Source organism: Sciurus carolinensis, chromosome 4 (genome assembly GCF_902686445.1).
Source record: "Sciurus carolinensis chromosome 4, mSciCar1.2, whole genome shotgun sequence".
Lineage (NCBI taxonomy): Eukaryota > Metazoa > Chordata > Mammalia > Rodentia > Sciuridae > Sciurus > Sciurus carolinensis.
This window is the reverse complement of record NC_062216.1, coordinates 170,715,743-170,733,389: the sequence shown is the minus strand read 5'-3', so window position 1 is coordinate 170,733,389 and position 17,647 is coordinate 170,715,743. Positions and strand designations below refer to the sequence as shown.

The 17,647-nt window shown below is 44.2% G+C and overlaps 1 protein-coding gene across 4 annotated transcripts in view; it reads left to right on the top strand.

The window, feature by feature from the left end:
- Positions 1–16,292, top strand: part of Poldip3 (DNA polymerase delta interacting protein 3) — a 31,394-nt gene extending 15,102 nt beyond the window's left edge. For all 4 annotated transcript variants that reach the window (XM_047550537.1, XM_047550535.1, XM_047550536.1 and 1 more), the window contains 5 exons: positions 1,670–1,849; positions 2,375–2,452; positions 5,292–5,421; positions 13,093–13,159; positions 14,089–16,292. In XM_047550537.1, coding sequence (XP_047406493.1) covers positions 1,670–1,849; positions 2,375–2,452; positions 5,292–5,421; positions 13,093–13,159; positions 14,089–14,266 — 633 coding nt within the window. In that variant the 3' untranslated portion in view covers positions 14,267–16,292. The remainder of the gene's footprint in view (positions 1–1,669; positions 1,850–2,374; positions 2,453–5,291; positions 5,422–13,092; positions 13,160–14,088) is intronic.
- Positions 16,293–17,647: the final 1,355 nt, after the last annotated feature.

Sequence of the window (17,647 nt, the reverse complement as noted above, 5' to 3'; positions counted from 1 at the left end):
GGTTGGTGTCAGTAAGAATAAACCTCATCTGATTGGTGGGCTCCAGTAGGTACAGCCTCTGTGCAAGAAAAACTTACCTACTAGGGTTTTGGTCAGACATCATGCAGAGAAGTAAAGCAGGCAGTATCAGGGTGGTCCCAGTACTGAGCTCAGTGGGTACAGCTGAGCCACAGCAGGGAGGCTGGTGGGCTGCCCAGCCAGTTCCTTGTGGCAGGCACCTCCTTTATTTTACCTTCAGAGGCCCAAAGACTCAGTTTTAGTAACCACCCTGAGTATGTGGACCAGTCTCCTGGTTATAATTAAGCTCTTAAGAGTGGTATGTGAAGCTGAATGTTGGCAGTGTGTTTCTTTATAAAGGAACCAGGCCTTTCTAGTAAGTAGATCACTTGCATCTGCTGCCAAGAGAACTTAGCTGGCTCACTTAGTGGTTAACCCTAATTGAAAAAAAATAGTATTTATATTAACTCATTTAAGATCTTCCCTTAGCCAAGCAGTGGTGTACGCCTGTGATCCCAGCAGCTTGGGAGGCTGAGGCAGGAGGAACATGAGTTCAAAGTCAACCTCAGCAACTTAGCTAGGCCCTGTCTCTAAATAAAATATTAAAAAGGACTGGGGATGTTGCTCAGTGGTTAGGCACCCCTGGGTTCAATTTCTGGTACAAAAAACAAAAAAAAGACCCTCTCTCCTCCCACCCTGTGAAATGGGTATTTTTACTCTCATTTTATGGATGAGGAAACAGATATAGAAAGGTTAACCTGTTCAACATCACCCAACTTGTAAGTAGTAGATGTAGTTGTTGAGCCAAAGTAGCATAGTTCCTGGGGCCCCATGCGTAACCTCTACACTGTCCTGGCTATTGTGACACAGAGCAGCTTGAGAGAGCTAGAATCCAACTTGGAGAGGATGCTTCACTCACATTAGAGAGGCCTGGTGAATGGGGCCTCCCTGTATTCTGATCTGCCCCTCTGGCTGCTGCTTTATCCCTGGGTCAGCACTATATAGACCTGTCCTAAAACAACAATACCACCTGCTGCTTGTGTCCAGCATCTCTTTTCTCAGACATGTTAATACAAGGGAATTTTATGTTTTCATGGGACCGCATCCCCAGTTGGAGTGGGAACCATTTTTGGTGGTCTGCATGTGTTGATTCTGCCAGCAAATCCTTAGTAAGCTGATTGCTGAGGATGCCACGGCCCTGGTGCTTCCATGTGGCCAGATCTGTGACCAAAAAGCTGGGGGTTCTGAACCTTCTTCAGAGTGAGTTCCTGTGCCCTGTCAGCCTAGAGCTGGTGATTCTTCCATTGTATTAGAAGCTTATCTTAAGAATGAACTTGATTTCAAGCTTTTGATCTTATGACCAACCCCAAATTGTAGAGATTTTGGCAAGTTTGAATATGGGTGAGCTTGTGGTTCCTGGGAGTTTCTAGGTCAAGGCTAGGAAGCTTCCTGCCAGAGCTTCGAGCACTGTAGGAATTGTCTTCTATGGTCACATGCTTGGGCCGTATGCTTTTGTCCCTTTCTACCCCTTCCCTAGTGGATGTCACTGGTAGCCTTTCTTTGCTTCAGACTTCTAATGGATGTGGAGCAGAGCAACATCAAAGATTCATGTATTCATCTAGTTCTTGGCTCTTCAGGGCATTTTCAGATCCCTCTCTGCCTCTTTGTATAGGCTGGGCTGAGCAGTTCCAAGCTCTCCATGTCCAAGACCCTCCCTCTCACCAAAGTGGTTCAAAATGATGCATACACTGCTCCTGCTTTCCCCTCCACTATTCGAACAAAAGCCTTGACCAACATGTCCCGGACACTGGTGAACAAGGAAGAACCCCCCAAAGAACTGCCACCTGCTGAGGTAAGGTGACTGTGACCATCCTAGTCAAGCGTCAGCCTGCGCTGGGTGGGTAGTGTGCTGTGTGGATCCCAGTGGGTCCTTGTGACACCCCGTTGAAGTAGGTGTTGCTACCCCCAATTTACAGATGAGCAAACCAAGAATCAGGGACCCTTACCCTCAGAACTCATGGGTCATTGAGGACACCACACCAGCAAAGAGATTACTGTATGAAGTGACAATATGAAGGGTTTTCCAAAAGAAAGCTGCTGAAGCCATGGGGAAAGAGCATCTTTTTTCTCTCAGGGTTCTGGGAAGACTTTAAGAACATGGCATTTAAGCTGCGGGGTCTGGAAGGATGAGTAGCATTCCAAGCAGAGGCTCAGGGACCTGAAGAGGGTTGGTTCCTTTAGCACAGGGTGGTGGGGATGTGGTGGACATTAGGGTCTGAGGAGCCTAGTTATGACGGACTCTGCAGGGTTGTCTCCTTTGGGCCTTGTGGGTGCATGTCTGCCCTTCACCCTGGTAATGTTCTTGTCTGTGTGACAGCCTGTTCTCAGCCCCTTGGAAGGCACCAAGATGACTGTGAATAATCTGCATCCTCGAGTCACAGAGGAGGACATCGTTGTAAGTACTGTGGCATGCAAGAATTTTAAATCTCAAACCACTCTGTGATATAGGTCCTGAGACCAGCCCCCTGTTTGGTTTGCTAGAACTCTGCGTATAGTAAGGCTTAGGGCTAAGATTTATCAGGGTACAAGGATACTGAGCAAAATCACCAAAGGAAAGATGCATGCGGTGTATGTAGTCTGGGGGAAATTGCCACAAGCTTCCAGAGTCTTCCCAGTGGAGGCACACAGGATGTACTTTATTCCTCCAACTTGTAATGACACATGAAACTACAGATCTTGTTCAAGACTCAGTACCCAGAGGTTTCATTGGGGACTAGTCATTTAATCATTCTCTGCCTAGCATGTAGCAAAATTCCACACTCTACAGAGGGCAAAAAAGTGTTCAGCATGAATCGTACTGTTTGCAGAGTTTAGGCACAGGGGCCACCTGATCATTTAAGGTGGTAGAGCCCTCCTGAAATCCAGGTTCCCAGATGCCAGCCAGTGACCCACCTGGAAGCAGACCTTTCAGAGTACAGTGGTCAGGCCAAATCTCTTTGCTGTACTGCACAGCTTCTAAACCAGTGCCACCAGCCTGTCCTGAATCTCAGAATCATGGGATATTTATACCATAATGGGTCCTCAGTGGGATCCTTTAGTACTGCTGCACAACATCTAGTGGTGGGTATTTTCCCATGAGTCTTTGGAACTTTCTGCCTACTTTGGGGATTTTACATGATTATTCTGTCTTATAAGTGGAGATGAATTAGTAGTGACTGGTGTTTGATTCCTCAGGATTACCTTCTTGGTCTCTTCTGCCCTGCCCATGGCAGTCATGGGCAAAACTTAAATCAGGTGCCAGGTTAGTGGGGGCTGTTTTAATTTAGTCAGTTTAAAAAAAAAAAAAAAAGTTTTAGGAATCTAGGAATTCTTTGAACTATGAGAAATTTTGGTGAATGCGTCTGGAGATTCCACCTACACCCTGTAGCTAAGTCCCAGGTTCTGTAACAGCTCACATTGGCCGTCATCTTTGTTAATGGTCTAAACTGTGAAACACACGAGTGCTATGTGACCTTAGAACTAAGCATGCTCCCCTTCTTCAGCGGGTGTAGTGCTGCCAGCGGTGCACACAGTAGTAGAAAGGTAACCTATTCTGGGTAATCTGGACGTGTTACAAAGAAGTAGTCTTTTCTTAATTATGAAAGTATCTGGGTGCAGTGGCACGTGCCTGCAGTCCCAGCTACTCAGAAGACTGACAAAAGGATCATAAGCTCAAGGCCAGCCTGGGCAACTTAGCCAGACCCTATCTCAAAATAAAAGCAGCAAAGGAAAACTAGCCACCATTTATTGAGCACTTACTATGTGCCTGGCACTTTGTATGAGAGATCTAAGAAAATATGCTAATAAAAAATGAGTTACTTGTACTGATCACCCCTCTGAAAATTGCCAGTAATAATCGCCTTCAACTTATTTTCCACCCAAATAGGTAACATTAAAAGAGCAATAATATCATTGGGAGGACACCTAGTATTCAATTCCGCAGTGTGGTTTTGATATTTAACATTTTCTCCTTTATTATTAAAAACAAATCATTTCAAGGATCTTTTCATAAGCCATCTATTTATTCCTGCAACAACCTTGTGAAAGGCAATTATAGATGAAGAAATGGTTTGAATGCTAATTGGCCTCTGTCTGCATCTGCACATGGTGGTCTTTCTTTGGCCTTAGTCTCCGTGTCAGTAAATGAGGGGTTTGGAGTTAATGATGATAACATGTACAAAGCACAGCCTTAAAAATTAACTCCAGGGGACTGGGGTTGTGGTTCAGTAGTAGAGCGCTTGCCTAGCATTGTGAGGCAGTAGGCATAAAAATACAATAACATTTTTATTTTTTTATTATTTATTTATTTATTTATTTTTGTGTGTGTGGTGCTGGTGATCGAACCCAGGGCCTTGTGCTTGCAAGGCAAGCATTCTACCAACTGAGCTATCTCCCCAGCCCACAATAACATTTTTTAAAAAAATTCAGTTGAAGCTGGGCATGGTGTCGCACACCTGTAATTCTAGCAACCTGGGAGGCCGAGGCAGGAGGATCGCAAATTTAAAGCCAGCGTCAGCAACTTAGACCCTGTCCCAAAATAAACGAAAAGGACTAGGGATGTGACTCAGTGGTTAAGCGCAACTGGGTTCAATCCCTGGTACAAAAAAAAGCAGTTGAGCATTCCAGGGAAGTAGACAGCTTTACCTGGAAGGTAGATAGTCTTTTTCTTGTTTTTAGAAGAGGAAATAGCTTCAGGGAAGTTATGAAATTTGCCGGCAGTTACATAGCTAATAGAAAACAGAGTCCCATTCGTGTGACTTATGGTGACCAACTGCCCTGGTTTTGCTAGGGATTCTTCTTCTGGGTTTAACCCTCAAAGTTCCTCGTCTTGGGAAATGCCTTGATCCATTTGGCCTAGGGATAGTCATCACCGTGGTGGAATCTTGAATTGGTAGTTCTAACAGGTTCACAGGTAATATATTAGCGGCTCTCCTTTTGGTAGGCCTGCATGTCCATTCTCATGACAGCTCTCAAATTCTGTGTTGTCCATATTGGGGAAGTGGGAACCTTAGCAGTGACTTGGTGAGACGTCACGGGTACTGCAGGCTTACAAACCCAGACCTCCCTTCTCACTGCCACACAGCTTGTCCCTCATCTGTTCCTGAGTTGGAGACCTGTGTCTTAACACCACCTAAAACGGAGCCTTCCTGAAGTCTTGTGCATATTCAGCTACAACACAGTCAGCCCAGAGCCCTTGGAGCTGATGAATGACAGGCAGTCACAAATTCTTCCCCAACCCCTTCTCTTCTTTGCAGGAGCTTTTCTGTGTATGTGGAGCCCTCAAGCGGGCTCGGCTGGTGCATCCTGGGGTAGCGGAGGTAGTCTTTGTGAAGAAGGACGATGCCATCACTGCATACAAGAAGTACAACAACCGGTGTCTGGATGGTAAGTTGGGGAGAAAACAGCCACCTTACCCTCCTAGTCCTCCCTCTTGCTGTCGGGCTGCAGACCTTCTGGGGTTAGCCTTCATCCGAGATGGGTAGAAAGACATCTTGGGACAGTCAGGATGGAGCCTCCATGCACCAGCACAGGCGGGGATACAGTCTCTGTATAGTGCAGAGCTGTGGGTTCTTGGTGAGTTTGAGTTCAAACTGAAGTCCAGCGAGAAGGAGAACACCATTTCTCCATTTTTTTTTTTTTTTTTTTTTTGCGGTGCTGGGGATGGAACACAGGGCCTTGTGCTTGCAAGGCAAGCACTCTACTGACTGAGCTATCTCCCCAGCCCTAAAACACCATTTCTCTATGGATGGTTCTCATACTGGGCCTTACAGGGAAACCAAGAGCCACAACCTTCCTTTCCCAGTGTTGGACTGCTCACTGCTAGAATACAGGTTCCTCAGAGGCCTGGAGCATTGTCTAAATGTTGTCACCTGGTGAGCTCTGCTCCTGGTGAGTGAACTTTCACTTTCTTCACCTCAGCATAGCATGTAGGGCAGAGCTCTGTCTGCCATACTCCTTTTCCACTCATTTGTTCTTTCCGTATTTATCGAGTACCAATTCTGGCCCAAGGCCCTGTGCTAGAAGTAGGGAAGCAGAGACTATTAAAAACACAGCTAGTGAGATTTTCATATGCATTTCCCTGGTGGCTAATGATGTTAGCATCTTTTCATGTGCTTATTGTCCACTTGTGTATCTTTGGAGAAATGTCTCTTCAGAATCTTTGCCCATTCTTTGATTTTTTTTTTTTTTTTTTTTTTTTTAACTGGGGTTGAACCCGGGGGCACTGCACCACTGAGCTACATCCCTGCCCTTTTTATTTTTTATTTGGAGATAGGATCTCATTAGTTGCTGATGCTGGCCTCATTCTTGCAATCCTGCATCAGCCTTATGAGTTGTTAGAATTATAGGCGTGTACTACTGCACCTGGCCTAGTTAGGGTTTGTTTGTGTATGGGGGTTTTTTGGTGGAGAGGGGTACTAGGGATTAAACCCAGAGGTGCTTAACCACGGAGCCACAGTGCCAGCCCTTTTTATTTTTTATTTTGAGACAGGGTTTTGCTAACTTGCTTGAGGCCTTGCTAAATTGCTGAGACTGGCTTCGAACTTGTGATCCTCCTGCCTCAGCCTCCTGAGCTGCTGGGATTACAGGCGTGTGCCACTGCACCTGGCTCAGTTGGGTTCATTTTTATTATTGAGTAGCAAAAATTCTTTTTATATTCTCAATGTAAGTCCCTTAACAGGTAAATGATTCACTAGTAATTTCTTGCACTCGGTAGGGTTTTTCCCATGCCTTCTTTTAAATATAAGCATTTACAGCTATGTATCCCTCTGAGCATTGCTTTTACTATAATTTATAAGTTTTGGTATGTCATGTCTTTATTTTTGGAGAATTTTCTAATTTCTCTTGTGTTTTATTTGACCCATTTGTTATTTAGGATTATTTAGTTTAATTTCCATACCCAAATTTTTTTCTGTTCCATGAATAAAGAGAATATGTGTTTCCCTGTAGTTGGTTGGAGTGCTTTATAGAGATGCCTATTGTGTCTAGTTATTCTATAATGTTGGTTAGGGCTTCCATTTTGTTGTTGATCTGCCTGGTTCTGTTCATTACTGAGAGTGAAGTATTGAAATTTTTAACTTATTTGTATGCATTTCCTTTCACTTCTGTCTTTGTATTGTTGTTAGTTGCATTTATATTACAGTTGTTTTCTTCCTAATCAACTTAACCAATGTCCTTGTTATTGCTCCTAACATCCCCAGCCCTTATTTTAAATTTTTTTAATTTAGACAGTGTCTCGCTGAGTTGCTTAAGGCCTTGCTAAGTTGCTGAGGCTGGGTTTGAACTCAAATCCTCCTGCTTTAGCTTCCCGAGCTGCTGGGATTGCGGGCGTGCACCACCTCGCCTGGTGCTCATGACTTGTTTGTTTTGAAGTTTGTTTTGTCTTGTATTAGTATTGCTACCTCTGTCTCTTAATGATTGCTGTTTGAGTGATACATCTTTCTCCATACTTTCAACCTTTCTATATCTTTGAAGGTGAAGCATATCTCCTGTAAAGAGCATGTATAGGGGCTGGGCTGTGGCTCGGTGGTAGAGCACTTGCCTAGTATGTGTGAGGCACTGGGTTTGATTCTCAGCACTGCATATAAATAAATGAATAAAATAAAGGTCCATCAACATCTAAAAATATATTTTTTAAAAAAGCATGTATAAGCATACCTTGGAGATATTAAAGGGTCAGGTATTATAGGATTCCTTTCAGACAATTGTAATAAAGTGAATCACAGGAATTTTTTCATTTCTCAGTGTATATGAAAGTTAGGTTTATGCTGCACTGTAGTCTAGTGTGCAGTTGCATTATGTCTAAAAAATGTACATACCTTGATTTTAAAATACTCTATAGCTTAAAACATGTTAACAGTCATCATCTGAGCTTTTAATGAGCTGTAATCTTTTTGCTGGGGGAGGGTCTTGCCTTGAGATTGATGGTTGCTGAAAACTGAGGTTGCAGTGTCGGTTTCTTCAAGTAAAACAACAATGGAGTTTACCACATGGACTCTTTCTTTCACAAAAAAGATTTCTCTGTAGCACACAATGCTGTTCAGTAACGTTTTATCCATAGTAGAACTTCTTTCAAAATTAAGAGTCAGGGGAGGGGTGTAGCTCAGTGGTAGAGTGCATGCTTAGCTGCAAGTTGCTGCTTTAACAACTAAGTTTGTGTAATATTCTCAATCCTTTGTTGTCACTTCAGCGATGTTCACAGCATCTTACCAGGAGTAGCTTCCCTCTCATGACACTGCTTTCCTCGTGGGTCTGTAACAAGCAACCCTGCCCGGTTAAACAGTTTTCATGAGAGGGCAGCAGTTCAGACACATCTTCAGGCACCACTTCTAATTCTGGTTCTCTTACTTTTCCCACATCTACAGCTCCTTCTTCCAACGGAAACCTTGAACCCCCCTCAGTCATACATGAGGACTGGAATCACCTTGTTCCATACACCTGACAATGTTAATATTTTGACCTTCTTGTGAATATGAATGTTCTCAGTGACATCTACAATAGTGAATCCTTTCCAGATTTTTAGTTTACTGTTCCCGGATCCATCAGCAATCACTATGACAGTAGTAGCCTTATGAAATGTATTTATTAAATAATAAGTTGGGTTTTTTGGTTTATTTGTTTTGTTTTTGATACCAGGGATTGAATTCAAGGGCACTTGACCACTGAGCCCCATCCCCAGCCCACTTTTGTATTTTATTTAGCGACAGGGTCTCACTGAGTTGCTTAGCGTTTCACCATTGCTGAGGCTGGCTTTGAACTCGTGATCCTCCTGCCTCAGCCTCCCGAGCTGCTGGGATTACAGGTGTGCGCCACCATACCTGGCAAATAATAAGATTTTAAGTAAAAATTACTCCTTGATCCATGAGCTTCAGAATGGATATTATATTAGGAGGCATGAATTAATCTCATTTTACCTCTCCAGCAGGGCTCTTAGGTGATCAAGCACTTTGTTAATGAGAAATAATATTCTGAAGGGATTCTAGAGAATCTTTTTTTTTTTTTCCTTTCCTGAGCAGTAGGTTACAACAGAGAGCCTAAAACGTGCAATAAACCATGCTGGAAACAGGTGGGATAGCCTCCAGCTTTGGTTTTCCACTCACTTAAGGAGCACAAGTATAGTAGATTTAGGATACTTAGGGTCATAGGATTTTCAGAATGGTAAGGGAACATTGGCTTTACCTTCACCAGCTGCATTAACCCATAACAAAAGACTCAGCCTGTCCATTAAAGCTCTGGAGTCAGGCATTGACTTCACTCTGGTTATGAAAGTTGTAGGTATCGTATTCTAATCAGATGATATTTCTGCTACATTGGAAATCTGTTGTTTAGTAGCGCTGCCTTCACCAGGTTGTGACTTTGTCTTCTGGATAACTTGCCACAGCTTCTCCATCAGCACTTGCTGCTTCACCTTGGACCTTTATGTTATAGAGATGACTTCTTTGCTTAAATCTCATAACTTAGCCTCTGCTAGGTACATGCTTTTCATATTCTTATGTCTCTCAACCCTCATAGGACTGAAGAGAATTAGGGCCTTGCTCTGGATGAAATTGTGGCTTAAAAGAATGTCGTGGCTGGTTTAATCTCTGTTCAGACCACTAAAACTGGCTCCATATCAGCAACAAGGCAATTTTGCTTTCTTTGTCTTTTGTGTGTTCACTGGAGTAGTACTTTTAATGTCCTTCAAGGACTTTTCATTCACAGCTTGGCTAACAGTTGGTGCAACTTTTGACCTCTCTTGACTTTAAACATGCCTTCCACAATAAGTTTCATCATTGTTAACTTTTTTGATTTGGAGACCCTTCTTTTACTCTCCTAAAGGTCATTATAGGATTATTAATTGATTTTATTTTAGTATTCTATTTCAGGGAATGGGGAGGCCAGAGGAGAGCGAGGGAGATGGGGGAACAGTGGGTTGATGGAGTAATCAGAACCCATAAATTTTATTAAGTTCACTGTCTTATGACATCCCAAAACCGTTACAATAAAAGATCACTAAGCACAGATCACCTTAACAAATATAACAATAATGAAAAAGCTTGAAATACTGTGAGAATTACCAAAATGTGAGCACATGCTATTGGAAAAGTGTCACTGATAGAATAGCTCAGAGTAGCCAGTGTACACACTTGTAGTCCCAGGCACTTGGGAGGCTGAGGCAGGAAGATTGCAGTCCAAAGCCAGCAACCTAGTGCAGCCCTTATGCAACTTAGTGAGACCCTGTCTCAAAATAAAAAGGGGATGTGACTCAGTGGTTAAGTGCCCCTGTGTTCAATTTCTGGTACCCAACACCCCCCTCTTAAAAAAAAAAAAAACACCTCAAAACAGAGCTGCTGTGAACTTCCAATTTGTAAAAAATAGATATCTACAGAGTGCAATAAAGTACAACAAAATGAGGTTTGCCCATAGTTTGGTGTGTTTCTAATCCAGGCAGATAATTTTGCTTTTTTAATTGGGTTATTTGATCCAGCCACATTTGATGTTACTGATAATTGAGTTTATATCTACCATTTCTTTTATTTATTTTTTCTTCTGTGGCTTTCTTTTTTTTTTTTTTTTTTTTGTTTGTTTGTTTGTTTGTTCGCTTTTTTAATTTTCAGTACTGGATTTGAACTCAGGCTTTCCACCACTGAGCAAAATCTGCAACCCTTTTTATTTTTTTATTTTTAAGACAAGATATTGCTAAGTTGCTGGGGCTGGCCTCAAACTTGGGATCGTCCTGCCTCAGCTTCCTGAGTAACTAGAATTATAAGTGTGTACTACCTCACATATGTATATTTTTATATACATCTAATATTTAATTTTTTAATGTGTTTTTATAGACATCTCTTTTTAAATTACTTTAATGAGTTTTTCAGAATATATTTTGAATAATTATCTTCATAGTTCTTCAGAGGTTTTATTTATTTATTTATTTAAAAATTTTTTTAGTCGGAGACAGACACAATAACTTTGTTATTTATTTATTTTTATCTGGTGCTTAGGATCAAAGCCAGGCTCTCACACATGCTGGGCAAGCGCTCTACCATTGAGCGACAACCCCAGCCCCCAGGGGTTTTATTTACATATGTGGTTTTTTTGTATGCATATAAAATAACATGCATATAGTATACATATTATATACATACATATACATATATGTAATGTGTATATTCATATTATTTTATATGCTCAGGTTTCTTTTTTTCTATTCATCTCTTTTTAATTCATTTAATGAGCTTTTCAGTGTGTGTTTTGAGTCATTTTCTTCATAGTTGCTCAGGGATCTACAGTGTACATTGTGAATAATCAGAACTTCTCAGATTAATACTGACAATTCTAATTAGTGAAATGTTACTCCTGTATAGCTCACTTTTCCTCTTCTTAGGCCATCACTGTGACACATCACATCTTATAGGTAGTGGGAGCACAGCCATCATAGCACTTAATCCTTCATGGATGGGGAGAGCCTCCCTTTTTTTTTTTTTTTTGCAGTACCGCTGGAGATTGAACCCAGGGCCTTGTGCATAGCAGACAAGCACTCTACCAACTGAGCTATATATCCCCAGCCTATGCACATATATTTTTTCTTATGTGCTTCACAGACAAGTTTGGATGGCTTTTCACTGAAGAATTTCTCATTTTCATGCATGAAGCAGGACTTATCTCTTTGCTTCTCGATGTACTCGTTGCTGAGTTTTCCTTGCTCCCTGGGATTTTCTTAGTGTCTGTGTGTATGTCAGTTCTCTGTTGCTTTAGCAAAATACTGGAGGTTGGGTAGTTTATAAAGAAAACAGATTTGGGGCTGGAATTGTAGCTCAGTGGTAGAGCTTGCCTCACGCATGGGAGACACTGGGTTCAATCCTCAGCACCACATAAAATGAATAAAATAAAATAAAGGTATTGTATCCATCTACAGCTAAAAAAAATTAAAAAAAAAAAAAACAGGTTTGTGTAGCTCACAGTTCTGGAGGTTCAGGGGCATGCTGCTGGCATCCGTGTGGCTCTGCTACTTCATTGTTACTAAACCAAGCATATTTAGCCCATTGCACAGTATGTACTCAGTGAAATGATGAATTTCGGAAAAGAAAAACAATTTACTTACAAGCCAATCAAGTGTGGAGACTAGAGAGCGAGGCTCCTAGCACCTGTCTGAAGATAGGGTTTAGGGGTATTTAGGGAAGCAGGTATAGGCAAAGGCGAGTGGAGTTAAGGAAGAGTAATCAGTGTTCTCTGTGTGCATAATTAAACATGGTTCTCATAGGGCATATATTCAGAAAATGGTGCCATTTGGAGCTCCAGTGGCACAATCTGTTGGCACACGGTACTTATAAGAAAATGGTGACTGTAGTAGGATCTGAGGGGTGCTTTTTAGACCTGTAATGTCAGCCAATCACTCATCAGACACTGTGCAATCCAAGCAGAGGATTGGTGTTTTCATTCAACTGGTTTGACCTACCTCCAGACTGCTGAAAAACAGCTGAGGCAACTCTCACCACGGTGATCCTGACATCTGGAGTGTTGTCTAGAGCTGATGCGGGGAGTATGCTGCTTAGCGTTGTGACCTCTAAAACTGGTGATGAAGGCAAATAACTAAAAGCATGTGGAGGAAGTCAGGCACAGTGGCACATGCCTGGTGTCCCAGCTACTGGGGAAGCTGAGGCAGGTAGAATTTGAGGCAAGCCTGGCAACATAGTGAGACTCTCAAAAACTTAAAAAGGTTTGTTTCATCATTTCATCATGGTGAAGAGCAGCTGGGGTCCCTTGGGAACTATGATAATCTGACCATTTCCTGGGTCCACCCCTAATGGCCAGCTAGCTCCCTGAGACTCCACCTCTTAAAGGTGCCACTGCTTCTCAACATTGCCACATTGGGAATCATGCTTCCAACATGTGAACCTTTGGAGGGCAGAACATATCCAAACCATAGCAGAGATTTGTCTGAAACCTGGCAGCTTCTCCCAGCTATGGAGCCAGAGCTGCCAGTGGTGAGTGCTTTACCTTTGGTGGTGGAGGCGACTGTTCTCATCCTTTTGTGCGAAGCTGAGGTCTCATGGCAGAGCCTTTTCTTTGGTTTTTCAGGGCAGCCAATGAAGTGCAACCTCCACATGAATGGAAACGTTATCACCTCAGACCAGCCCATCCTACTGTAAGTTCCAGAGGCAGGGAGACTGGGGGGTGAGGCAAGACTTTTCTGCTTGTTTGCCCTGCATGGCTGCCTCTTTTGTGCCACGTCACAGCTTTCCTCCAGCCTTTATCCATTTCCTCTGTTCTGATGCTAACAGATGGTTAGCCAGGGTGCTGAAATTGGAACCAAGTGGCTTATCTCATTTCCCACCATTTGTCTCATCATGACCCTGGAGGGGCTAGCATTATGACATTGTCTCCGACCGTAGAAACAGCTGAGAGGAAATTGGAGCACTCAGGCCACTTGTACCCTGTCCCCCTTGTAACTGTGTATCTTCCAAGTGAAGAAAAGCGTACTCCTAGTGTTGGACTGCACTGCACCAGCACCAGCACTGCTCTGTTTTGTTATGCACACATGGCCCACCCTCAGACTCTCTTGGAGTCCAAGATGCATAAAATGTTGGGGCTGACAGGACATCTTTTTCTAGTAAGGAAACAGATGTGCAGGGAGGAGGTTAGACTTGCCCAGGTGAGTGGATAGTGCAGCAGGGCAGGCCTGAAATAAACTGATTTAGAAAGGCTGGGATTTGAACCTGGTAATGAGGGTGTGATTTTGACAAGTTTCTAAAACTGTGTTCCAGAAACATTGTGTTCCAAATGTGTTTTTTAGGGTTCGGTGACCTGCTGAGCTTGGGAATCCTTAGTTAATGAATTGCTACTTAGGAGTTTGTGTTGCCATCCAGGAGGGAGGAGCAGTGTTTCCTGAGCTTAAAACTCCAGAACTCAGCAGCTGCACTGCATTTTTCTCGCAGCAAATAAGAAACGGGATAGGTTTGCTGCCAGTGACATGACAAAGGGATAAGGAGAGCCTAGCCGCAGTGCCCAGTTCACAGCGGCCCTCCCCATCGTGGAAAACCTGGTGGGATTTTGACTCTGCTCTGCTCTCTACAGGCGGCTGAGTGACAGCCCCTCAGTGAAAAAGGAGAGCGAGCTGCCTCGAAGGGTGAATTCTGCCCCCTCTTCCAACCCTCCTGCCGAAGTGGACCCCGACACCATCCTGAAGGCACTCTTCAAGTCGTCAGGGGCCTCTGTGACCACACAGCCCACAGAATTCAAAATTAAACTTTGAGCAAGAAAGTTAGGCAGCCGGAAGTGGGGCAGAGGAGGGTGGCTCTGTTTTCCCAAGGCAAAACTTGTGACCAATGGGCCGTTGGACTGAAGCCCCCTGAGTGTGGGCAGGGTCGCCAGGGGTGGAGCTTCCTCACTGGACAGGCCCGCCTCTCTGTGTCGTGTCCTACCCTGTGCTCTTCTGTATGTTAATGTTCTGTAGTGTGTTCCCTCTGCCTTCCACCTCATCACCCAGGTAGGCGTGTGTATCTGAGTGTACCTTCCTCCTCCCTCGGCCCCAAGCTGATTCTTTACCTAGAACTGGTGCACTGAGTTCCCTGGGTGACTTTCTTGGGCCCCTTGGGATACAGAATGGGGCTGTTTAAAAGACACTGCTTTGTCCAGGGGCTGAGGGATTGCCTTCCCTTTCTGTTTTTCAAGCTTTTCAAACAAAGTAGAGTATGGGAACTCCTGTGTCGACGGGAGCCAGGTCAGCTTGAGAGCAGGGCTGTTCACCCGCGGATCAGTGAGATGTGTGGGGCGCAGGGGGAATCAGGTCACCGGCCTGACTCCCTGTCGACAGAGGGCCCCGTGGCAAGGGCAGGCTGAGGTGCTACTCTGCTCGGAACAGTGCCACCCCAGCTGTTGGTTTTGAGGCCCCGCACTGTGTCAGGCAACCTCTGGTAAATTCCCAGAATTCATGTTTCCCTTTCTCTATGAGGAAGGCCAAATACCCTACCCCAGCGGTCTGCTGTCTGCGTCACTGCTTGGGGGATTGCATTTCAGCCCTCTCAGTTCTCACCTGGCTTGGTAGTCATCCCACCCTTGTTTTGGGCAAGGGCCAGCTGTCAGTTGGTTGGGCCTTTCAAAGGCTCTGCCTCCTGTAGTACTGTGGGTTTGGGAGGTTATTTTGAATGGGAGATGTTGACTTCTGGCTCTTCCTTTCTGTCCTCACTTGTCTATAGGACAGCAGTCATGGATGGCAGATACATATATCCAGCTGCCACCAAGGGGCATTGTCCCCACTGTTGTGGGAAACATGCCTGGCCATGATCAGAGGGGTATTTTCCTGCCTTGGCAGTTGGGGAGATGGAGGTCAAGAAGGTAGGTCAGGAGAGAAGGGCAATCCTGCCAGGCAAGCTGGTGGACTGTTTCTCCAGCATGCTCCCGGACATTTGGGGCAAAACTGTAGAATATAGTTTCACTGTCAGAATGCCAGGGCAGCTGTCATTGAGCAGGCCCTGTTGGCTTGTTGGAGCTGGAGCAGGTTGCAGGACAGGATTCTGGGTGCTGTACAAAATCAGTAGCACATGCTATGAAAAGCACAAGCCCAGGAGGGAAAGGGACCACAAGCCAGTTAAGCCTTGTTCAGGGTCAGCCCGGTGAAGAAAACCTAGACACTCACCTTCCCACAGTTAGATCTTTCAAGCAAGAAGGATCCAAAGGTTGAATCCAGCTTTAGTCCTCCAGTTCTGAGGTTGCCCAGGCCAGGGAATCCAGGAAAGGTGCCTGCTGGTGCTCTCCTTTCCTATTCTTTGAACAATGCTGCTTTTCTTCTCTTACCCCTTCAAATGGGTACAAACTTATTTCTCTTTAGCAGCTGGAAGACATTCCTCCTACACTTTACCCTTTCTGGCCCAGTAAAGCACCCAGAAGGCACTAGGATCTGACTTCTCAGATACTGGGAACAGCTTGGACTGTGCTGAGAGTAGGGATGGTAAACACTCTGCCTGCCCAAGGTGGCTTTACCCTCCCATTCCCAAGACAGGTGTGCTTTGGTTAACACAGATTTCATGAGTCCAGCCCCAGCCTCCTGGCCACATGGCATGTTGAGAACAGGAAGGGACCTGTTTGCCTCCCCTGCTGTACAGGGTGTCATCTTGGGAACAAGGAAGAGAAGGTGGTGGGCCAACCCTTATGTCCTCTACCTCCCACTCCCTTACATTGCTCATCAAGTGTCTCTTGTTCAGAAGGCGAGGAAGAGGCATTGAGGGATGGAGGTGACTGTATTACTTATCCATTTCTGAATAAACGTTTGTTATTCCTACCTTTAAGTTGTAATCTCTTAAAAGATGTGCTTAGTGACTTTAATGGGACCTCTCTACTGCTCTCCAGCTTGGGCATTACTCAGGACTCACTGAACCTCAGTCCACAGCTGAGAATGTGAGTAGTGACATCTGTGAAGCACCAGCTACTCCAGCAGTTAAGAGGAACAAGGGAAGCAGGCGAAGGACCTTTGCCGGTTACACTCATGGGTATAACTTACCTCTTAGGTAAACTGTGGCATTAGAAAAGAAGAAATTATTAAAAATGGATAAGATATCCATATCCTCCCCACTAAAAACAACCCTGGGAATTATATGAAACAAATAATTAAGGTGGCTCATGTTTTTCAACTCCGGTGTATATGAAAAGATGAAGAGAAGGCACATAGGCTGGGGACTTAAGGACTTCAGGACCCTGACTAGCACTGGGTTTCCTGGGTTTTCTTTCTGCTAACTTGGAAATGCCAACAGGTACAGGACCCACCCACCAAGAAAAAAAATAATAAGGGCTCAGAGAAATGCTCCGTCTAGCCAGGATTAAACACTCCAGCCTGGTGCCCGGGAGGAACTGCAGCCCCACCTGCACCAGCAAAGGTCGGGCTGGGACCATCGATGTCCATCTTCACCAGACTGCACTGGTTGCACCCTGAGACCCCTGCTGAGTGGGGAACTGTAGATTGTGGTGGTGGTGGTCTGTGGAGTCCACATGACGGAGAAATGAGGTTCCTCAGAGAGTTGGCCACAGTAGAGGGATGATGAGCTGGCCCCACCTAGCAGTAGCAAGGAGACCCTCCCTTCTTAGGTGTCAGCAGATACCAATTTCCCATACCTGGCAGTAGCTGCTGCCTTTCCAACCCTGAGAGCAGTGTCAGAGGAGGTGTGTTGTAACAAGATTTAAATAAGATCCAGAGTAGGTAATGATCTAAAGTCCATGTTTCAATTGAAAATCATACATACTGAGAACCAGGTAAATCTCACCTTGAATCAGAAGATGATCGATGGACATCAACACCATGGTGATAAGACATTAGAAAGCAACTATCAAATTGCTTCAATAAGCAATTATGAATACACTTGAATCATACTTAAGAACAAAGTCTCAGTAAAGAGATAAACACAACCATTTAAAGATGACAAAAAACAATGAGATAGGAAAGAATCAGTGAACTTCAAGATAAAACTAGAAATTCCCCAATCTGAACACAAGAGAAAGATTTTTTTTTTTTAAATGAACCTCAAGCTGGGCTTCCTGACACATTCCTGTAATCCCAGCAGCTCAAGAGGCTGAGACAGGAAGATTGCAAGTTTGAGCTCAGCCTCAGCAATTGAGGCCTAAAGCAACTTGGCTTCACCCTGTC